Source organism: Podarcis vaucheri (genome assembly GCF_965113315.1).
Source record: "Podarcis vaucheri genome assembly, chromosome: 12".
In the NCBI taxonomy this organism is placed as follows: Eukaryota; Metazoa; Chordata; class Lepidosauria; order Squamata; family Lacertidae; genus Podarcis; species Podarcis vaucheri.
Genome location: NC_138750.1, coordinates 31,024,001 through 31,048,553, shown reverse-complemented (window position 1 = coordinate 31,048,553; position 24,553 = coordinate 31,024,001). Strand labels below are relative to the sequence as shown.

The 24,553-nt window shown below is 42.0% G+C and overlaps 1 protein-coding gene across 6 annotated transcripts in view; it reads left to right on the top strand.

Moving 5' to 3' along the window:
* HDAC9 (histone deacetylase 9) overlaps positions 1 to 24,553 on the top strand; it is a 484,232-nt gene that overhangs the window by 201,187 nt on the left and 258,492 nt on the right. For 4 of the 6 annotated variants that reach the window (XM_082193889.1, XM_082193888.1, XM_082193887.1 and 1 more), the window contains one exon: positions 6,272 to 6,334. In XM_082193889.1, coding sequence (XP_082050015.1) covers positions 6,272 to 6,334 — 63 coding nt within the window. Of the gene's footprint in view, positions 1 to 5,110; positions 5,164 to 5,725; positions 5,889 to 6,271; positions 6,335 to 24,553 lie in introns of those variants that run through there. The other 2 variants (XM_082193890.1, XM_082193891.1) reach the window with 2 other exon arrangements.

Here is a 24,553-nt window from a genome sequence, read left to right as displayed (position 1 = left end):
CACTTTTTGTGCACATTTTTGTCTACTATATGCATTTCTGTACATGTTGGTTGGTTGAAGAACTGCATCACAAAATTCAGAGAAGTGCAGATTTCAAAGGATATCCAGTACGTGGTGGAGCGGCAGCACTCACCAGACCTCCCTCTGCCTACATTACTGCTGCATACTGGGACAGAGAGGGGGAATGGTGCAAATGTGCCAAGAGGAATGCCAGTTTGGCTCCACTGTCGTGTTTGCAGTGTGCTGACCTCACCACTGCCTTTCCCTCCTCCTTTTCTGTACCAGCATGTAGCAGTGATGCTGCTGAAAGGAGGTCAGGTGAGCGGCAAAATCCCACCAAGCCATCGGCTAATGGGGACAGCTCTTCCTTGGTTTGTGTGTTGATACAAAAACTATGAATAAGGTAGCTTCTCTTGCAAAGAGGGTTCAGAGATAGGTATGTCCTCTGGGACCTTTCCTGTCCCCACACTGCTGTCAAACTCGTTGTGCGCATTCCTGCACTTCACCTGTTAGGGGAAAAAAGGGCAAGGTAGCTTTGCTCGCCACTCCAACTCTGTACTGTTCTATTATTTTTGCACCATGTTATTTTCCCTTGCAGAGCAAATGAATCATGCAAACTAGCCACAAATTCCCCAAAGATAAAAATACCTTGAAGTATTTTAGTGTGAAAAGGGGAGGTATTAACAGCAGGTTAGTAATTATCCTAGCAGGTCAAATGATGCAGAAAATCTCACACGCTCAAATATCCTTAGGAGACACAGCTAGTCTCAGAGCTGTTTAAGACTGTCTTTCCCCCACACCTCTCTCCCCAATCCTCTAACTCAGGTTTGATTACTCTAGTCTGCCATGCCAAGGTTATTGAATGATTTGTAATTTCAGTTGCTTACATGTCTTATATTTCTTATACAGAGCAGGCTACAATTTAGGCTTATTTTATCCTTAAAATAACTCTATGATAAGCTGAAAGGTGAGATGAATTGCCTAAAGCTACCCAGTAAGCTTCATGGATGAGCGGAGGTTTGAAAGTTACTTGAAAGTCAAAGTCTGGTGAAAAATAATCTTGCAGAAATCGGTGTTGAGACCATATGTTAGGTTCATGAATAAGCATGTATAAAATGTTACTGAAAACTTTTCAGGATCAGATACAGAGTTTGCTAGCTTATCAAGTATGCAACAAATCTGGAAAACAAATCATGAGGCCAATAATTTTTTTAGAGGATAGTCATCCAATTCAATGCTCTAGAATTTGTGGTTCAATTTACCATTCAGTTCCCACCTGCAGGCATGTATGCCTCATTTGGAGCAGGCCACTGCTACCTGACTGTGCCTTGAAAAGGATGAGAGCTGAGTAAAGCTGAGAGATTGGTACCAACTTGAGCTGCCATCTGAAGGCTCACACCCCAAGATACCAGACCTGCCCCATTTTTCTGGTTCTTGGGAAGGGTTTCTTAGCTTGCTAATAGTTTAAAGTTGGCTGCCAAAGGACAGTAGCATCTAACATGGGGTACAATGATGTTTTTAGGCCCATGGACACAACCTAAATTTGTGAGCAAGTGCTATGGGCATCACACTTTCCATTTACTTCTCTCCCCTCTCCCCCATCCCACAGATCAGCCCTCGCCACAGAGAGAGACACACAGAGAACCCACACATAAACATTTTCTTTTCCAGGAGTTCTGGGATCCAGTAGAATTAATCCGAGGCTTGAAAATGACATAGAGCTGAAATAAGTGGGAAAGAGTGTCACTTTTCCAGCTTCCTTCCTCAGGTCTATGTACTTTTCAAGGGAGGGGAAAAAAAGCGTCCCTATTTTCATCGGAGACGTCCCTATTTTCATCAGAGAAATGTTGGAGGGTATGCACTTATGGCCTAGGGCAGGGGTCTGCAACCTTTAAGACAAAAAGAGCCACTTGGACCCGTTTCTGAAGGGAAAAAAACTGGGAGCCGCAAAACCATTGCAACATTCAAAATAAATATATCTCCGGAGCTGCGATCTGACAGCGGGCAGGAAGGTGACGTCGGGATGGTGCGTGACTAACGCATGCACCGCCCCCATGCTACGTCACAGCCAGTACAGCGCCCGCTACAGTGGGGAGTGTTGGGGTGCACAATGCACCTCCTCCCCTCGCTAGTATCCGCCCCGGAGCCGTGGCAAAGGTGTAAAAGAGCCAAATGCGGCTCCGGAGCCGCGGGTTGCAGATCCCTGGCCTAGGGACTTAAAGACCCAGTGAGCACCAGGGAAAGACCTCAAGAGTGCTCTGGCACTCATGGGCACCACATTAATGACATTTGGCAGTTAGAGGGTAACAGAGTAGCATAACCTGGTTTTGGAAGTAACAATGAGTTTTGAAACAGTGCTGCCTCTATTTTGAGTTGATTGTTAGTTACTTGAACCTTTTGTCATGGTGGGAGACAGCAATTAAGGAAAATAAATAGAGCTAGCTTTCCCTTTGCTAGTTTCCCTTCATTTCCTGCAAATCCAAATGCACAGCCCATTGAGAAGATCTTCTGAATAGGTTTCACTTAAATTAATGGGTGCAGCACAAAGACACTCCTAGATTTTCATTTCTGTCAGTGGGGGATATAGATAAGCTCCTGCTGAATTGTTCCTGCTATGGATAGCCATGCTCTGTAATTTTCCTGTGTTCCACATTAGACTATAGAGATTAGGTGCCACTCACACCCAGTGAGAGGACACAGTGACATTTTAGATTGTCTTGACGTCACTAGAAAGAATGATCCATACAGTTTGGTCACTTTGCTTTGCTTCATATTGATTTGTGAGCAACCACGCATGAGAAGAAACTAGTAAACAAGAGAGCTTTATTTATTCAAGTCTGCCCCACTAATTTTTGTTAAATAATGGTGATTTCAGGCAATATTTAAAAAGGGTTGGTTTAAGATGCATTTGTGGAGAGTGATTACAAGTCTCTCGCATTTTGACCAGGTATTCTTTTCTACATTATTTGCAACACATTGTAGGATTGAAAAACGCACTTGTGAAAAACCCACCCATGTACCAAAAGGCATAACTATGGATATTGTTAAATCAGGCACCTGCCATGTAAGCAGGGCTACAGTCCCCTATATTGTGCTTACTTAGGATAGCTGCCTTCATGCACCTACAATTTCCCCTGGTCTTTCAGCCCTAGTCCTCTTCCTTTGCTGTCCATTCAGCAGTAGCGCTGGGTTTTGCTCATGTTTTCACCCATCATTACTTCACTCTTGATTCTCTCTCACTCTCTCTTTGATATTATTATGGTTATTATTATTGCTTGTAATTTGTTTGGAAGAAAGAAATTATGAAAACTGATTTGCACATAATGCTATGCCGACACGGTAGTTTGTTCTTTCCCACCATGGGAAAGCGGAGAAGCAGAGCAGACATGATTTGAGCAGCATGCACATGCTGCCCATTTGTAGTAAACCATGGTTTGCTTCTGTTCTGTGCATACAAGGCCATTATCTCATTACATCCAATATATGGAAAGCTACATGGTGAATTTATTTGTCTTTCATTGGCTGGCTCCTTTGCTAAGTGAGGCACCATTGGCCCTCTTCATGTAAAGCATTATTGTGCCACTATAAACAGTCATAGCTTCCCCCCAAAGCATCCTGGGAGCTGTATTTTGCTAAGGGTGCTGAAAATTGCTTAGCAGACCCCAATTCCCCTCACAGAGCTGCAATTCCTGCAGTGGCTTAATCAATCCCTCTCCCTAAGGAATGATGACTGTTCAAAGTGGTATGATACTGCTTTAAATGTGTAGTGCAGATGAGACCTGAGTCTACAATAGGAATGGGAGACTCTCCAGATGATATTGCAATTAGCTCTCATTCACTCCAACCAGGAGGCCTGGTGGTCAGGGAATTGTAGCCCAACAACATATGGAGAAACCATCCATTGTGGACTGAGTTTGGGAACTGTTGCCTGGCAACTGGCAACTGGTATCAAAGGGAAGTCTGCTTCCATCATGGCTGAGGAGGATCCAACAGCTCATCCCACTCCTTGGCCTCAGAGGAGTCTTTTGTGAGAGATGCTGTCTGGTATGCTGTCACAAAGAACAAAGACAAGAGCCTGAATAATCCTGGTTCCGTATAGACATCCTGTGTGATTTTTATTTTTTTTTTGGTTGTCATTCCTTTCCCAGAATTGAGTAGGGTTTTGTTTTGAGGACCTTGCGTAAGCTACTTTGAGAAGCTCTCGGAGCTATAAAGCAGGAAAGAAATACTCCAGATAAATGAACAAAGTACTGAATGATACCTTTGTGACCATTCTTGAGTGTGTATGCAGCAAACTGGAATACAATTGTTTGACATGAGGAAAGGGCTGTGGAGAGCAAGAGATACGGGAACCGTGGCTTTCCTCTCGATGCTCAGTTGGCACCATTGAATGCAGGCTGGACTGCACCCAGCTTTATCCAAATGTGTAGGCAGGTGCACAGAAAATGTAAGCAGTGAACCAGCTCCTTTCTAAGTAGATGCCCAAGCAAAAAAGCATATTGTCACACACATATCATTCAGAATGAAGGCAATGAGACTTGGAGTGATGCACGTGACAACAACACACTTTCTTTTGTTATCTGCTGCTTCACATTTGCTTAGAGATGGTCTCGTATCCCCACTTGGCTTCTGTGCCTCTCCCTGCAGTGTAAACCATGAGTAGCTCTGAAAGGCAGGATGAGGCGTGCCAGTGTGTATACCTTTAAACATTGCTATGCGACTCTGGAAGCAGCTATTTTAAGACAACACTTCCTTTTATATTTAGAGCCCTCTGCAGTATAAATTGTTTAGCACTTCCCTCCTCTCAGATGGAGGGTATTGTAGCTTGCAGCGCTTAACACGCTGTGCTGCAGCTGAAAACTGACGTTAAGGGGGAACAATCTATTCAGAAATCAAAGTACCATTCCTTGTTGGATGTGCTTTCCCTTCCCTGGGGAGTGGGGCGCGGCAGGGTGGGTGGGTGCGATGGCTTTCAGCTGGCTTATTGTCTTTATTTTTTTGGTTCTTTCTTTGTTGTCAGTTGCCTGTGCATCCTGCAACTGAGCGGCGAGATAGTAAGGCTCCAGCCAACTCTCTGCAACACAGCCAGAGAGGCAGGCAACAAAAATAGGCTTGCTACGCGTGGGAGAAGCAGAAGCCACATTATGAGCAGAAGCTTCCACGGTATTATTTTAGACCCAGCACGGACCTGTTCCCCTTTTGCTCTCTTGTCAAAAGATGACACATGGTCCGCTCAAAAGGAGCGAGGGCATAAAAAATACAATCGAAACGCAGGTCTCTCTCCATCACACGTAAACACGCAGGGAGGCACAGTAACCTAAACACATAATACAGACAGAGGCAGGTTTGGCATTAGGAGAAGGTAATCGCTTTGGAGGGGATCGCGCTGGAGACCTGCAGCTTTTTTGCTTTTTTTAAAGACAGGGACTGGCCAGCTGGGTGAGCTGAGGTATTTTTAAATGCATTCATGCAGGCTCCAATCATCTGGCCATGCTTGACCTATTTTTGGCTCAGGCCAGCCATTGTTCTATTTCTGTTGCCTGTGGGCCAGGCTGTTGTTGATCCGTATGCAAATGAGCTCTCACAAGCTCCGGCCAACTTTGCACAGAGAGAGAGAGAGAGAGAGGCAGGCAGGCAGGCAGGCAGGCAGGCAATCAAAGAGGAGGAGGAGGAGGAAGAGGACCCAGAGACAGAATCACTTGCCAGGGTTGGGAGTAATTGAAACTTAAACCCCTAGGGAGTCAAGTCCCTAGAAACTGTGCTTGCTTGTTTTTGTTTTTAAGTGGTTTTATTTCTCTCACTCGACTCCCAAGAATAACCTGAGGGAGAAATATATCCCTCCTCCACCTGCTCTTGGCTTCCAGAGCACAGCTAACACAACTAGAGAGGTGCAAAATAATCAACAGTTTTATTTTCTTTTTTAAAAATAATAATAATACCTGTGAATCATTGTGCCTTAAGCTTCTGCAGCAGAGTAAATGGTTTTTAAACTGGATTGCTGTCATAGTTGATGCTTATGAAAACCCTGTGTATAGAAATATTTCATTTATACGTATACATATGCACATGTTGGTAATTTAGTGCCATTTAGTATTGTTTTTGGTTCGGGTTTTTTAAACCCCACTCATCCTGGGGAGGAGGAAACAGGAGCAGAAGGGGTCGTTTCCAACGCCTCTGAACGGTTGATGATGAATCTTTCATGTAGCAGAAGTGCAGTCTGATTGGAATATGCTGCAGACAATTTACGAGAGTGAATCGTGTTTTTCCTCAGATGGAGTTTCGGGACGTGACCAGCTCTTGGCTCAGCAAAGAATGCACAGCATGATCAGCTCAGGTAAGAAGCTCTTTGCTGACTCAGCTTCTCGATCTGATAGATAGTTGCATATGTGTGTGTGACAGTGTGTGTCTCCATATATAATATATGTATGCATGTATTATATACCCACATACACAGAACCTGTCAAGAATTTGAGTTCTACGTCTGCATCTTTCGTTTATATCCAGCTCCTTGTTCAGCTAAGAGCTCTGCCACAGTATTACTTCCGAGATATTCCTCTGATGCTGTTTTGTGGCTTGTGTTTTCTTGCCCCTCTGGGAATGCTAGTTTCTAAGCAAAAGAAAGTAATTTTCTTTTCTTTTGCATTTTCCTGTCTTGCTTACAGTGGGCTTGAGGGGTGGTTGTATTATGAAGCATTTTTGTTTGGAAGTAAGCCTGCACTCCTAACCACAGTAAGATAGCCATCTGAACCAGTGAGGCTTAGGGTTGTGGTAGCTGTTTGCAATCCTAAAAATTGATTTCCTGTACAGGCTCAGACCTCTATTGCAGTTGCTAGGACTACTCAGGTTTTTCAGCATTTTGGGGCGGGGAGTGGAATTTACCAGTGGACAACAGCTAAGAATTGGAAGATGTAACTCATCCTATCTGGTGCAAATAAGCTTAAAGCTGTCTTCTGCAATATTATCTCTGAAATCACAGACACTGAAAGATTTCTGCTAGCATGCTTTTCTGATTCCCTAGTGGTGCCTTGTAAGCTTCGTTCTAAAGTGCATCTGTTTGTACCAGATTTGTAGTTCCTTTCCATGGTTTGAAACACATTTGGGAACATTGAAGTGAAAGTTAGATGTGATGACTCGCTGAAAGTATCTAGTGAACAGGTGTTTTAAAGATGCAGTTAGCAAATTGTTGAAACTACCTGCCTCTCCAGGTTTAGAAGCTCTCCTGGCTTCTGTAACCACCTGTTTGCAATGCATGGTATGTAAAAATCACAGAAGCTGATGAGGCCATAGGAAAAGTATTATTGTTTTTGGACACACATTTCAATAAATTGAGAAATACATAAATGCTCCTGAATACAAGACACAGTACTTGCTTGGCACTGTGTGGTGCTACAGTGGTAGTGGTACAGTACTGATTCTTAAATCACAATGAAGTTTTTCGTTTTCATGCCATAACTCCTTTCATTCATTTTAAATCGTGCAAGGCTTGCAAATCTGAAATGTCTGATCAGTTGCATAATCTTATTCAAGCCTTCAAGTGGCTGCAACCCTAATTAATGGAGAGGAAACAAATGTTTGGTTGACAGCCTGCCCATTACAATGTCCATACTCCCAGGGCACCTGTTGATCTCTATGGGATTTTATGATATAGGATATGTGATAATCTGTTGCCCTTCCTGTTTTATAAGTAAAACTAAGCATAGCATTGGAATCTCATGGGTATGCTCAGCTGGGCAGTTTGAACAAGAACTGTAGGAAGCATGCTGTAGTGAGAACCCTGAAAAGCCTACACTTTTATTTCCTAATTACTCCCACCTTGTTTTTTGTAGGTTCAAATTATGGTTTGTGCAATGTGCATTTTTAAAGTACCCTTTTCTGTACCTTTAACTAATGCATAGCAGGTAGAAACCAGTAGCTGAAGCTTTATCCATCACTGCATTCCCATGCTAGGGAATGGTTATACCTGTTGATTTCTGCCTGTTGGGCTTCTGTTAAAGCACCAGGACCTTTTCCCATGTGAAGGTGAGCACAATGCAGTGCATGCCCTCCACTGGCCCCACAATTGTTGCTGTGTATGATGTAGATTTAAAGGCGCACCTGGATTGTTGAGGATGCAGGTTTGCTGGGTGCACAGCTGCCCATCCCCTCTTCAAAGGTTGTGGTGAGAATTGTTGTGCAGATAGTAATTCATAGCAAAAAGAGGGGAGTGCCTGGCATTGGTCAGTGGCAGAGTGTCTGCTTTGCATGCAGGAAGTGGCAGGTTCAATCCCTGACATCTCTGGGTAGGGGTGGGGAAGACTTCTGCCTGGAACCAGGAAAAGCTGCTGCCTCTCCGTGTACTGAGCTTGATGTGCCAGTGCGCTGACAGTATAGGGAGCAATGTTTCTATATTTAATTGGGGATGGGGCGAGTTGGCATTTTGAAAACTAAATTGGGTACACGGGCATTTTGGGACCCTGCGGGACTTATGGACTTGTTGGTGTGTCTTGGTTTATCATAGGCTAAGAAAGTTCTCCCTTAGGGATGAGCAAAGTTTCAACATTAAGACTGCACTCCTATACCCACAGGGGCGCCAGCTCCTTGGGGCCCCAATCTTTTGGGGGGTGGGGAGTGCCCCCGTGTCCAAACAGTACAGAGGCAGAGTGTAGAGCCGAGCACAGAGTGGCTATAGTGGCCAGCTCCCCCTGCTCCTGCCACGGAGGGGAAGGAGTGTTGAAGCAGCCTCCCACTGGTGGCAGTGCCAGGAGGAGGCGGAGGAGGAGGAGTAGAAGCCATTGAAGCTGTGCAGCTGCTCAGTTTGGCTCTGCCTCTGGCTTCTCCCAACATTGTGGATGGCACATCCCCCGTCTCCCATTGCCCTCACAAGCTGGCACCTCTGCATACCCACTTACCTGAGAGCAAGTCCCACTGAACACTGTGGAACTTGCTCCTGAGCAGACATGATTAGGATTACATTGTTGGGTTCCTATACCAAACAGATGTATGGAAAAGGGACTTTGGGCAGGTGTAGCTTTTCAAACTCCTGGAGGCCTGTGACACGAGAATCATCATCTGCCAAAATCATCTCTTCTGTACAACAGATAAAGTTGCATGATCCCTAAATGTTTGACCAGTGCTCTTCTACGTATTGTCATCTGTTGGAACGGCTTGACGGGATAATAAAGTTTCTAGGTCTTTATAGCCAGCCCTTCTCTCCCTCTTGCAATAAATCTTTTAAGGGTGTGTCCATTGTGGGGTTAGAATCATAGAATCGTCAGATTGTAGAGTTGGAAGGGACCCTGACAATCACCTAGTCCAGCCACCTGCAATGCAGAAAGATTTTACCCAACGTGGGGCTCAGACCACAACCCTGAGATTAAGAGTCTCATGCTCTACTGACTGAGCTATCCTCAAGGTCTTTGTGTCCACTCGAAAAGTGCTTTTTTAAAGTGTACATATGTCACTTGGAGGGGAAAGGAGAGTTAGGAAGGGCCATAGCTCTGTGGTAGAACAACTGGTTCAATCCCTGGCATCTCCAGTTAGAGCTAGTCTAAAACCCCTGAAGAGCTACTGCCAGTCCGTGTTGACACTAGATAGACCTGAAGGGGAAACACGTCAACAGACCAGGAGGGCCTAAGAAAGAGAGGTCCTGATGGGCAAGCAGTGGTGGAGCTGGCGCAGCAGGGATTTCAGGAAGGTAGATCTGGTGAAGCAAAGTGGACCAAACAGCAAGGAGGTACTAAGGAAGCAGTGGTGTGAAAACAACAAGGCCACCAGCTAGAAGAGCATGAACCTAGAGTAGGTCCCAGGGTATTCTTACTATTGGCTGCTGCTATCAATTCTGCTTACACAGCTGATCAAGAACCTTCAGCCCTCATCTGGGGGAGGTCGGGGCAGGAGAAAGCATGTAGAGAAGGTTGCCTGGCAACTGACAAAACGCTTGCCTGCTGTTTCTGGGTAACCGCATGCTTTCTGCTTTCCCTGTCTGTCCTGGAAGAGACCCAGGCAGACATGGTGCGCTGAGGGCTCCAGTCTGCTCAGTGTAGAGCTCATGGATTGGGTATGTGCATCCCATCTGGTCACAAGGAATTTCAAGGGACTTGGCATATTGCCTGTGCTTTTTTGACCACAGGTGCCAGCCGTTAGATCCCGCTTAAAAAAAAATGTTGTGAGCAATCTAATGGATTTTTTTTCATGTAACACAGACTTAAAATTCCACATGCTCCTTTATGTTCACGATGTACAGTTTGGATACCTGGAAGAGAAAGCATTGGAGCGAATCCTTTTCCCCTGACCCTGATTGTGTGAGTCTCTGGATAACAATATCAGGACCCCACAGCAGTTCCTCTCACTTTATCTCCTGCCTGCCAGGCTGTTTTAAAACTTAAGTCCTCCGAACCAGGCCAGTGAAAAGTTGGCAGCTTTGATAGTGAATCCATCAACCATCAAATGCTAGGATTTACTTGGTTCATCTTGTTTACCTTATGCGATGATTATACGCGCATTTGGTTCAAAACTAAGTTCCATTGAAATTGGTGAGCCTTGCTTCTGTATGGATGTGTGTTCAAAAAAATGAGCTTGTTTTCTCTTTCACATGAATGGCTGTGCACTGCACTCTTTGGTGGATGATATAATTGCTTACATTGCTCTGTAGCTTGTCATGTACTAAGGATGTGGGAAGGGAGCACAGCACAGTGGTGGTGCATATGATTTGCAGGTAAAAAGCCCCAGGTTCCATCTCTGCCCTCTCTAGGTATGGCTGGGGATACCCCTGAAACCCTGGAGAGCTGCTATTCAGTGTAGTCAGTCCTGAGCTAGATAGACTAGTGTTCCGATTGCATAAGCAAGGTTCTCTCCTGTGCATTAATTGTGGTGGATAAACAGTTCCTTTAGCCAGAAACACAACATGGCATATTTACACCACCTACCATTAGCCACGAAAAACAATTAGGAATTTGCACAAACGAAGCGCATACTAAATGGGTTCTGTTTCAGTCACAAAGCCTTAAATAAATTGTACAAGCATTCCTCAGCTCAGACGACTCAATCTTAAAAAATAAAACGGAATGGGTTGGCACTGGATACACATTCACAAACTAAACTGTCACAGGAGTTTCTGAGGCTACGAGGCTCGTGAAATATTGCTGTCATTTGAAGCAGCAGTTCTAGAATTCCCTTAATTACTGCTTCCTCCATTTGCCTCCCTCTCTGTCTGCAGCGCCTATTATGAATGGGATGAACCGGAGAGGCAGCAATCAGAAATCAGGTTATGAATAAGGCATTCTAGAAGGGTGCTAAATAAAGCCACCTGCACGTTACTGTGTGATAATAATGACGCGATCATTATTATTTTGTTTTTTAAAAAATCAGGTGGTAAAGTTCTTCAGTAAAAAGAAAACAAAAGCTAGAGAGTAACAGTTTCCAGCACCCACTAGCTCAAGGATCAGAAAATGAATTTCCACCAAGATAGAGAGAGATACTAGTTTCTTTTTTAAATGTTTATTTCAAAAAACTGCTGTGATGCACCCAGTTCTCCCTTAGCTCTCTCTGTCACTCACATGAACGTGTGGGATCTAAGTATAGATAGCTAGGCTCAGGATTGTTGCATCAGTGTATAACTTAATGTAAGTTAGCAAGACCAAACATCAGAGAAAAGGGTGTGGTGGCTTGCAGCACTGTAGGAAGATGAAGTTGGCGTCCATGGCTGATATTTGTTTATTTCCCGCATTGATACCCCAGTGATCCTCCAAGGAGCTCAAGGTGAAACACATGGTTCTCCTTTCCTCATGTTATCATCACAACAACCCTGTGAGGTGGTCTATTCTGAGACATTATTCAAACAAATCGCAAAAGGGTTGGAGGGTGACCAGAGTATGTGCCGATGGTTGGGTCACCAAATCAGTAGTGCACCTGGGTAATTTTAGATGCTGAACTTATGGCCTTCTTCACTTACTTCAGTTGTAAAGCACCCAATTAACATTTATCTCCCCCACGCACACTGCCATTCCATGCTTTACAGTCATTCTTACCTTCCTGATATGTCAGAACAAAATCATTTGGCTAACCCGAATTAAAAGAGGCAGAAAGGAAAGTCTCTGAGCATATGCAGTTTTGCATTTTGATCTCAGTCATAGCACCACTTATGGAGTATAAGAGTAAAATGTTGTTGTTTTTCTTCCTTGCTGCTAAGCACATCTACCTGGGAAGAAGCCCTATTTTGTTGTAGAAAATGATGATAGATTTTTAAAAGCAAAAAATGATAACATATATGTAGCCATATATTTGCCTGGCTGGCCACTGCCCCCTGATGATAAAGCATTTAGAAAATTAATAGATAGAGGATGCTGTGGCAATCAGTGTCAGCTCATAGGGTGGGGCTGGTGACTGGCATGCTGACACCAGGTTTGTTTGCCATTGCCCCTGTTTTCTGATGGTCTTGAGGAGCAGTGGTGAGGGGTCTGGAGTGGAGACCTGAGGGCCAGCCCTAGCTGTGCTACTTGACCAGACTGATTTAGCAATCCAACCGCAGGACACCACACTGCAGAAAAGCAAATGGCTCAAGTGGAGGAGCCAAGCTATTAAAAATATGTCCTCCTCTGCAATTGTCTTCACTCCATTTGACCAAACAGAAGGCACTTTTTGAATTTGCCCAGGCTCATGAGAAACCCATCCACCTGGTTTTCGGATGCACAGTTTTGTGCTTCGTAGTGAGGTACAGTATGTTTCTTGCCACTATTCTGCTGTGACAATTATTGCCTGGTATTGCTGCACATAGACATCCAGAGATGCTGTTTCGCTTCTGCTGTTTGCAAGTTAAGTACTTATTTGTCCTCTTCCTCACATTTCATTGTGCCAATTTATTATTTCAGCCTCTCTTTCAACAGGTTGGTAAACTGCTGAGCGCATATCCTTTATTCAGCTTTATTCCTTGGGTCTCAAAACTGCACATACGTTGCACATCAGGGCTGGTTCCAGAGGTTGGCAAAGACCAGCAAGGGCCCCATTGGCCTAATAGTGCTACCCTTTTCACTTTGCACAGAATATCTAGGAAGGTCAAATAGTTCTCAGATTGCATGTATTTTTCTCTTCCAGGTTAGGACCCCCCAGTGAGGATGCCATAACCAAGAGCCATTAAAACCCTATAGGATGCACTTCTAAACATGGTGCATTATGCAAGGCTGCACACACAGACCACTTGTGAGACAATCTGGAGTTGTTGTTTTTCAACCCAAGCCATTCGGAGAAAGTCCCAAATGCACACGCTCCCATCATAGATATTTCCAGGCATGTGCCATTGAAACTATCCCCATTCAAGCTAAGCAGCTGTATTTATGAATGAGCATCATGTGTCCTCTCTTTTCTCAGTTACAAAAATGGTAGAAAATGTTGCTGATACAAAACACTGGGGAGTGGTAGATCCCTTAATAATGTTCCGAACTGAATACAACCTCTTTTATTGTTAACGCTATTAGCAGGAAAACTCATATTGGGGAAAAAGGAAACTTTCAAGAAAAGTTTGGTTTAACATTTTATTCTCCCCTCCACCCCCCTGGCCAATATTCCCAAACAAGATGTGATCATTTGTTCACGGCTATAGCTTGCTAGACATATATCACAAGGCCTCTCATTGGAGAGAGTCATCTGTCTATTAATGGAACCAGGAAAAAAAGGGTGGTGGAAGATGTGTTAAGGCATAGGGCTGATAGCAGATAACTACTTTCTCCCATAGTGGTTGCCTAGGAATATGCTTGGTTTTGTGACTCATATTTTCAAATTTTATGTCGAGGAGCTGAGCTTTTTGTTTGTTTGTTTCTATTCTTTCTGTTATCTGGGATGCAGCCTAGGATAAACTGACTTGATGGCAACTTGATATGGCAAGTCCTAGAGGAGAGTTCATGCAGAGTTCTTCCCTTGTAACCACTTTGCTCTGCAGCAACTCACCTTGCTCAGTCTACCTGGGACCGTGTGGCCATCGGCTTGATGGATTGACTAACCCCTTTCCAGTTCATTTTCTGTTCATTCATTCAAAGTTTTTATTCATTTAGCTATAGCACAGTATGTAAAATTAAATAAATACAAGAATTGGAAATGACTACACAAGCTAAATAGCGTGCCATCTGTGTGTGGATAAGGACTGGGCTAACCTTCCACGACATGGGAGATGGCTATACTTAAGCCTGGCTAAGTGTATATTCCTGGCCAGGACTCATGCAGAGGCATAGTGAGCAACTCTCCCTTCCCCTGACCCTCCCACACCCAACACCCCCAGCAAGAAAAAGCCTGAATGAAACAGAAAAGAAGAAACCTTTGCAAAATGATGTGTTTTGATTGCCATAGCATATGTGCTTCCTGTAGACTGCTGCATAGATCACAGGCTGAAGAACCTATGACCCTCCAGATGTGGCCTGTATCCCTTCAGCCCAGCAAGCACAACCCATGGGCATGGGTGATGGGAAGTTTGGTCCAGCAACATTCTCATCCCTGCTACAGGTGATTGGATTTTAGCTGAGGGCCAAAGCACATTCTGGAGCTGTGATGAGCCATAAGGGGACGGGGAGAATATCAACCCCCCCCAAAAAAACCCCTGGTTCTGAGTGTTTTTTCCTTCAAAGGCTAATAGCAATTCCCTGCTCCTCCAAACCTTGGTGATATTTAAGTGATGGAACCGGTGTGGAGGGAAATCTGCAGCCCTTGCTTTTCAAAGAAGAAAATTACATTGGGAATTCCAAACATGGAACTTCGTTAAAATCTGTAGTTAGACCCCAAGAAGCCTGTATTCCTCACATATGTACACTTTAAGCAGGATGCTACCCCTCAGCATATTAAGCAGCAGTGCTGTGCACTTCAGTTCACAGGCATAAGTGGGGCTGAGGGGCCTATAGCAGAGCACAGGAATGCTGTTTTGCTTCCCTTGCCTGTGAAATGGGAATACCTTGGTTCTCAAATGCCTTAGTACTCAAACGCCTTGGTTCTCAAACGCCGAAAACCTGGAAGTAAGTGTTCCAGTTTTCAAATGTTTCTCAGAAGCCGAACATCCGATGTGGTTGTCGGCTATTGTTTCCAGGGTGCCTGCACCAATCAGAAGCTGCGCCTTTGTTTTCAGACATTTTGGAAGTCAAACGGACTTCCGGAACAGATTAAGTTTGGTGCTTCTGTTTTTGCTATTTATTTTGCGTTTTTGTTTTTTGAGGCTTTTTCGGTTAATTTGTGTTTGTGACTGTGTGGAACCCACTTCAGCTACTGATTTCTTGTGTGACTGCAGAAATGGATAAACAGTGACTATCATCAGGGCAGGTAAGGAAAAAAAATAATTTTAGTTTTTATCATCTACAATACTGTCTTATTTATTTTATAGTATAGTACATTGGTTATTGCTTTCATTTTATGGCTCAATAGTCTCGTTAGATAGTAAATTTCATGTTAAATTGCTGTTTTAGGGGTTGTTTTTAAAAGTCTGGAACGGATGAATCCGCTTTGCATTACTTGCTATGGGAAAGCTTGCCTTGGTTTTGGAACGCTTTGGTTTTGGAACAGACCTCTGGAACAGATTAAGTTTGAGAACCAAGGTACCACTGCAGTAAAAACAGTGGCCTATCTCACAGAAATGATGTGTGGAAAAGCAAAGTACGACATTGCTATTCCTGAGCATTACTCCTATCCTTTGAACATAATCTGTAATCCATTAGTCCTTCCTTTTCTTCTGTTTTGTATCACGTTAAGGGGGGAATGAGGGAAATCACTTGCTTATTATAAACGGGTATTGAGTAGCTGTGTATGTCATGGATACAAATGCACACACATTGATATTTATTACTGTACAAATACCATTGAAGCGGTATACCAAATTATAGAAAGTGTTAGTTATGCAGTTACATTGCATGTTCTTCAACTCCTTGGCTGGTCCCTAATAATAAAACACCTCAGTTAAACTGGTCAGGGATAGTTGCATTTATTATCTGGATTTTTTTCTCCATGTCTTTACATGCTCACATTGTTTTCTTTAAAGGAAAACAGAGAGAGGGAGGGAAGGAGGGAGAGACGCCCTGATGAAATAAGTTGACAGGAATTATTCTATACTGGATGCTGATCTACAGCGTAGTCCTCTAGAACAGCCTGACTCCTCTGGGTCAGTTATTCTTAGCTTCGTTTATTTATATCTTATGGCATTACAGGTCTAAGATTAGTTGGTTAGGCGTTATCATACCATCTGAGTTACCTCCTAATATAACTCTACACCGGAATGATTATTTATAGAGGGAGCATTCTGTCATTTTTGAGTTATTTCTAGTAGTTTAAATAGAGAAGAGTAACAGTCAAGAAAAACCACAGATTCCTTCCTGCTGCCAGAGCAGCGCAAAGATAACTGCTTCTTGAGGGGACAGCGATATTGTTCCAAAACGTGTGTTGGTTGCAGATGCGACAACCCTTTTATCCCCACTGCTTTAGAGTAAAATGAGACGCCCGAGGGTATAGCTCACTCCTGCTTGGGCAGAAGAAGAAGACCAAATTGAAATGTCCTGTCAGAAAGAACACAATATCCTGGCTGATGATGACAATGTGTAAGGACTTGTAACCATGTCTCTCTCATATATATATATATATATATATATATATATATATATATATATTCCTATGAAGCCTCTAAAAGTGATTTCATAGTATAAGAAAAGCATATGTTAAAGCAGTTGCCTGTATCTATCTATATATCTATCGATTTATCTATCTGCATAATTTCTTTTTTATCTACATACCACCTGACTGCAGAAAACCCCCTCAGAGATTTACAAAAAAGGTAAAATAATAAAATGATCACTTAGAAAAATAAAATTCATAATTTAAAACATACAGCAGGGTACGACTGCAATAAAATAGACCAAAACAAATCGAAACCCCTGCAAACTTTCTAAACATCCAGGTAAAGGTAAAGGTAAAGGGACCCCTGACCATTAGATCCAGTTGTGGCCGACTCTGGGGTTGCAGCGCTCACCTCACTTTATCGGCCGAGGGAGCTTCTGGGTCATGTGGCCGAGCATGACTAAGCTGCTTCTGGTGAACCAGAGCAGCGCCATTTACCTACTGGAGCGGTACCTATTTATCTACTTGCACTTTGACGTGCTTTCGAACTGTTAGGTTGGCAGGAGCAGGGACCAAGCAATGAGAGCTCACCCCGTAGCGGGATTCGAACTGCCGGCCTTCTGATCAGCAAGTCCTAGGCTCTGTGGTTTAACCCACAGCGCCACCCGCGTCCCTTTAAACATCCAGGTAGGCTCATCTAAATAAGAATGTCTTCAGCAGGCACTGAAAGGAATACAGTGAAGGCTCCTGCCTGATATCAATAGGCAGAGAGTTCCGAAGTGTCTCATTAAGCTATTGAGTTCTTACAGATGTGGTATTATGGGTATTATGTGGTATGCATAAGAGCGCCCATTCCGCTGATTGAGGCAGTCGAGTGGGCACATACTGGGTAAGGCAGTCTCACGGGTAAACTGGCTCCAGCTTTATATGCTGGGATGCACTTAAATTTTTATCACCCACCCTTTTTCAACACTGATAGCACAGCAGGCTACAGAACATAAAATAAAATAAAAACAAGCAACCACACCACAAAATAAACAATGTGTACTGAAATATACCAGCTGTTCAACTCCCATTTGGGTAGAGGAAGAAGACCAAATTGAAATATGCTGTCAGAAAGAACACATTATCCTGGCTAACGGTGATGACTAGGGATATGTCCATTGCCTATTTTTAGGGGACACCTTGGTTGACTTCTGCATCCAGCCTAAGCAATGTCACATACACACAGCTCCCTCCCCTCCCAATTCCTAGCATAGACCCTTCTAGTGGAAATTCACTAACCCCAAGAGCAAAAAGTTAGCATTTCACGTAGTCTTCGGTTTTACAATTTTTATTTTTTTACTGGGTTTTTTTTTGTTGTTGTCCCGTTTTCTATAGATTGCTTTTTTATGTGCTCTGTCTAGAAATGCAGATAAATAAGCGATATTCAGCTACCTTAAACTAACAAATAAATAAAAACAACTTGCTGCCTTATAAGGGGCAGTGTCATTAGGTGTGCATTGTAATCGGGGCTTTTTTTCAGCTGGAACTCGGTTCCGGCCCCTCTCAGGTAGGCGCCAATACCATTCTAAGACAACAAGGGAGGTGTTCACAGTGAGTTCTGGCACATCTTTTTCTAGAAAAATAGCACTGACTGTAATTGGATTTATTTGCTTATTTCAAATGTTTATAAAGTGGCCATTAGACCCAAAATAGATTAGCCAACCAAGCAATGGGGTGGGGGGTAAAAATACAGTGCTCAATACTGCCAAGAGTAGAAACTAAAAAGATGATGAATGTTGGCTTTAATATGTATATTAAGGTGCTAAAAGGCCTGAGTGAACAAAAAGGTCTTCGCTTAACACCAAAATATGTTACTGTAGGCGCCTGGTATTCCTTTCTGCAAAACATATAAGTATTTAATGACTCTTTTTTGCATAATTTTGATGTTTCCTGTACAATGAAATGAATGTAAGATATGCAAATAGTTACACATCTTATGTTAAATAGTGGGCAGCCAGATGAATTATGTAGTATTTGGCAGAAACCGAACTGCAGCAGAACAGAAACAGCATTGGTTGTGATGGGTCCAAGTTGGAATGTAAATCACCACCACCTTACCTCTGTGGTGAGACATAATACGTCACACAATTATTATTTTATATTTGTGGCAATTTTAAAATACCATTTAGGTACTGAAGGAGTATGTAAGTGCGGTAGCGGCCAGTGTGGTGGGGCACAGCTGCCCTCCTGACACTGGAGTTGCTGCTGGTTACCATGAATGGGATAAGGGCTGGGGTGGGGCATGGCAAAGATGAGGCTGGGGCTGCACAGGTGTACTGCTAGAACCAATCCATCACATTGTGCCATATTATGTCCTCCCTCTCCTTCCCTCTCACCCACTCCCAACCAGGTAAACTGCAGTGGTAACAGTGATGAGGAGGCAGCTCTAACCCATCCCACTGGCCACTGCTACGTAAGTTAAAATACAGCTCAAACTCTCTCTCTCCCACCCAACATTTTGTGCATTGAAATATGTATTTTGGGAGGGGTTTTATTTTATTTTAAAATGTTTACTGATCCATTCCTAAATAATGTCACCAATAGACTGTGGGTAAGAATCAATGCTGATTATATTTCCTTGGCTGATTTATTTTCCTGACCACAGACAAACACGTACACTGCAGCAACTTCTGCTTAGTTTTCAATTTCCATCAGAATTCTTCAGCATCCATGTCTCACCCATTCTGAAAAACTCTGAAAAGTTCCCAATGGTCACATCATCCAAGTGAAATTTGTTTTTCCTTTCCAGTTTCTGATCCCTCTCTCAGTTGCTCCCTCTACCATCAATAATTTAATTGCAAACCTCACAGGAAAGAAAAATATCTTCCCCCCCATACCATTCTGCAAAGTACCAAGAATGCAGATGGTATAGTGTAAATATTATTATTAATAGCAACAGCTTGCTACATTGCTTTTAAGCAAAGCTATATCTCTGACCCTCCACCGCCACATCTGTAATATGAATATTGTAAATATGACCCTAATTTGCAGAATTGTTGTAGTGTTACTGAGACACTGTTAGAAGCATTTGGAAATTTTAGGAGAGCATCTTTTGCCAATAAAGAAAATAGGGACACGTCTGTTTGATATTTGTAGCGGTTGTAAATTGTTTATAAGAATATTTATAAATCACCATTTGATTAAAAAAGATAGTGTACATTAAAATGGTAAAATAACAAAATACAGAGCATATTATGCATACTACCTATGAAGACAACATGAAACTTCAACAACACTGGCATTTTGCTAATAATATGGGTGGCACTTGGTTGCTTCTGTTGCTACCTGCACTGTTTTCTTAGTCAAATAATATAATCAAATTGAATTCAAAGAGGGGAGGAGCAGGTGAGCATGCAGATACTTCTGGAAAACCGATCAAGGTCCAATAATAATAATAATAATAATAATAATAATAATAATAATAATAATTTATTATTTATACCCCGCCCATCTGGCTGGGTTTCCTCAGCCACTCTGGGCAGCTTCCAACTAAATGTTAAAAATTATTAACATTTATTATCAAACATTAAAAACTTCCCTAAACAGGGCCGCCTTCAGTTGTCTTTTAAAAGTAAAATAGTTGCATAATAATAATAATAATAATAATAATAATAATAATAATAATGTTGCCAAAATTGGTCCTTTTGCCCAAGTTCAGCTGATCATAGGACCAGGCTTTCAGCTTTCTACAAGCCTGTTTCATCCTTACATTCACTTTATGCAACCTGATCTTAGCTTTTTATAGCTCAATATGGAACTACTAAGCAATCATGCACACAGACACGAGCACTGCTATTTTGACAGCCCTATACAAAATTGTAAAAAAATTACTTGGGAGCTGCGTAAAATACATGCAATTGTATTCAAATTACAAGAGTAGCAAACACAAGATTCCTCTAAATACAAGCTTTCTTGAATTTGTGCTGTGATGAATAATTTAATGGCAACATTCATACCTTGGCACACAAGTGATGGAGGAGAGAATGAAAATTACCACAGTGAGACTTCATGAATATAAACAGCAAAAAAGAATTATAGGTAATGTATATTTATTTAGGTAACGTATACCTAAAAGATGGATTCATTACTTGCTGTCATTGTTTTCTTCGAGGCATTTCCTCACTGTTGCATTTTCAGATTAACAAAAAGTACTGACTTTTTTGTTAAAAAAAGGAAAAAAGACTATTGAGGATAGGTGCATATTTGTTCTCAGGGTTATATCCGTATTTAATGATACCATATCATATGAATTGCAGCTCTTGATGGAAACAAATGACAGGAAAGATTAAGAAACCAGGTTCCAAAATGCAAAATTATAACAAATCAAAAGAAAGCAATTTGCTTTCGTGAGGCTTGAAGTTGAAAATAAAGGGAGACAAGTTGAGAAATAAGAAATTAAGAATGTGTGTAGATCCAAGACCTATGAATAAAAATTATAAGAGAACATTATTCACCTGCCTAGTGTAGAAGAAATTCTCAACAAGTTAACAGGAAAAGGACTTTTTATTTATTTTTCTGTTTTTATACGATAGTATCATAGAATTGTAGAGTTGGAAGGGACAACAAGGATCATCTAGTCCAAGTATTTATTTGCACAACTTATATACCACTTACATTTCATCAAAACTCTTCAGTGCTTACAACATTGGTTAAAATATCTTAAATAAACAACAGATACAACAACAACAAAAGAACCCATGGAATTCCTTCATTCTATAAAACAAAATAAACACTAGACATAACAATCAGTTACTAAAATACAAGGGAAATTGAAAACTAAACAAAAGAGCCTCTAAACATCAGAAAGTAAAATATTGCAAATGAAAATCAATTATATAACATAACTGACAATTGGACAAAAAATAAATAAATCAACTCTTCCTAACCAGCGTATAACAATCAATCATACAATTAAACAAACCAGTCAGATTAAATTTCTAGCACCCTATTCAGCAATAGACACAAATATTCAACTACAGCATATACCATTCACTTCCACTCAAGCACAAGTATGTTGTTGTTGTTTAGTCGTTTAGTTGTGTCCGAATCTTTGTGACTCCATGGACCAGAGCACGCCAGGCACTCCTGTCTTCCACTGCCTCCCGCAGTGAGACGGGAGGAGGAACCTGGAGGAGGAACCGGCAAGCCACTCCAGTATCCCTGCCAGGAAAACTCCATGGATAAAGACAAGCACAAGTATATACAGTCCTAATTCAAGGTAACTCAAATTTGGGCAAATTGACATGAAAATAAGAGGAAATTTTAGGAAAGGAGCAAGGAAATACAGGGGAAACTGCCAAATCCCAGGGAGGGAAATCTGGTGTGTATCTAACTTTCCAAGCCAGCTCATAAACCTGCTGGGTCCAGCTGTGAAGACTCATATCTGGATCCTTTCTGATGCTTTTCCATTCTTCACCTGCCTCCAGTTTCAACTAGGGATGGGCAAATATGACCATTTTGCCATTCTCCCCATCTTAAATTCAGTTCCCCATGCTTCTACAACAGTTTGGGGATTTTTTATTTCAAAAAAAGCCCTCATGAAGATTCACCAGCATTTCAGTGCAAAGTTCTCATAATATACATACCTTTATATGATTTTTTTTACCAATATGCGCATTTTTCAGAGCAATTTTCTCCAATATAGTGCATTATTTTCACTAATATGCACACTTCACTCTAGTTATATGCATTACTTGGCTGGAGAACTGCATTGCAAAATCCAGAGAAGTGCAAGTATCAAAGGATGTTGGCAATGATGTTGATGGCTTATTGTGTTTATTTGTAGCTTTTTACACAGTAGGGACACACAGAAGAAGAAGAAAATAACGAGAAACTTTAAAACCAAATATAAAATAGTGATAAAATGAGACCTAAAACTATATAAGGAACAAATCCTATCTAACCGACTTAGGGATGGCTGTGGTTTGGTTTGCATATTGTTTTGGAAGGTGCAAATTAGGTTAAGTTCACCTTAAAATGTGAGCTCAATCACATTTCTACCCCATTCCTTAATTTCAACATAATGGCCATAGATATTGCTTAGAAATAGTATCTGCTTTAGTAGGGCATTCTAGCCAGAACCTGACTTAGCAAGCTAATTCTTCTCTCCACCAATCTGTTCCTACTTACCTTTGTACCTTCTCAGCCTGCTGCTCAGGTACAACTTCAAGGTCAATTTTCTCCCTTATGGTTCTTTACCATTAAACAGGACTTGAATCACACAACCCTTCAGAAAGAGGCCTGTCCTTTGTAAAGGAGGACAGATGGTCACTGTACCAACACCCCAGACAGAGACAAATGCCGCAAAGATATACAGAATGGGCAGAGATCTGTTTTAGTGTGACATCAGCCATATCATAAAAGCCTGTTCAACAGAATTGGGGAAAGAGTGCCAAAAATGTGGCACATTTACTCATTTTGCTAAAATATGTAAAACGAGGAACAGGAAAATCTCAAGCCAGAGATATGTTCACGATGACAGGAACAGGTGAAACCCCACACAGTTTCTTCAGCGCTGCACTGAATTTCTCAGTTCTGGGAGACAAGTGCTATGTGGATCTTCTCACAAATGATTAGAAAACAATGGGTTTTAAAATAGATACAGGAGCCTATTAAAAGTGTACTAAGCACTGCAAGGTGAATGACTTCAACAGTAAACTACAGTATTTGTAGCATACTCTGGTAAAAAACAACAACCCCACTTCAAATGTAATACGAATTTGAGGTTTATTAGGTTTTGGTATATGAACTAAACTACATCTTAAACACTTTGACTAATTTAAATTTGATGCCAATACAGTACATAATCTAATAGAAATAAAGCCACAAAATCAAGGGGATGCTGATACAGATTGCAAAGACGTATTTCAAGACCTAGGTTGCTTTCAAGACCGGTAACCCATAAAATAATTCTACAATCATATGGGTCCCATCTGCAAGAGGCAGCAGGTTGACCCCAAGATTGGGGAGGCCCAGCACGCATTGTGTGCATGCGACATCACACGTGCAGCAAGCATCATGCGTGTGTGATGTCATGTGAGCAACGCGCGCACGTTATGTCATCTAGAGAAGGCTGCGCACCCTGGAGGAGCAGGCCACTGAAGCCGCAGCATGCAAGATGCACACCAGGCTCCTTCACATTGAGGTGCCCTGGCCCCTTTCCAACAGAGATTGAGGGTTGGCACGTCTGCCATCAGCACTATGCATTTAAACCTGTATCATACCAGTCTAGACAGTCATGACTTCCTCTTGGGAGCCACAGTTTATTATGGGTACTAAGAGTTGTTAGGAGACCCCCCTTCTCCTCACAGAACTACAGTTCCCAGAGTTCATTGGAAGGAGGGGTTGATTGTTAAACTACTCTGAGAATTGTACCTCTGTGAAGGAAGTAAGGGTTTTCTAAATAACTATAACGGTTGTTCCAAATACTTGATCTATTCTGTTCTGGGCAGATTCCAGGGTAATATAACTCACTCCTTGTTTTTGCCTCTTATTGGCACAGTTTAGCATATTTAAGGAGGGTCCTACTGCAGTATATAGTTCACTGGGTGGTGACAGCAGTTTGTCTTGGATAAATGACCCAGTGGAGACACGGGGTTATCGCATGCCTATCTATTTTGGATTACCCATTGACGGGGGTTTTGTATGGGTCTTAATAGAAGTCACAATTAAGCATTATTATTTTTACAAAAAATTCAATGGATATCATTATAGGAAGAGCTGCTTCTGGTCATTATGGTTGACTCTCCATCCCACCCCCACCCCCCCAAAAAAGAACTACCCTAGTTTCCATATCATTTCAATTCATTTTTACAGTAAGCAATGCAAAAAAAAATTAATGACACCTGTATTCATTCTTTCCTTCAATTCGTCCTATCAACGAGTGAAATGGATTACTGTTTTTTAATGTGATAAATTGCAGATTTTAAAAAGCCACTATTGAACCATTGAAACTTCT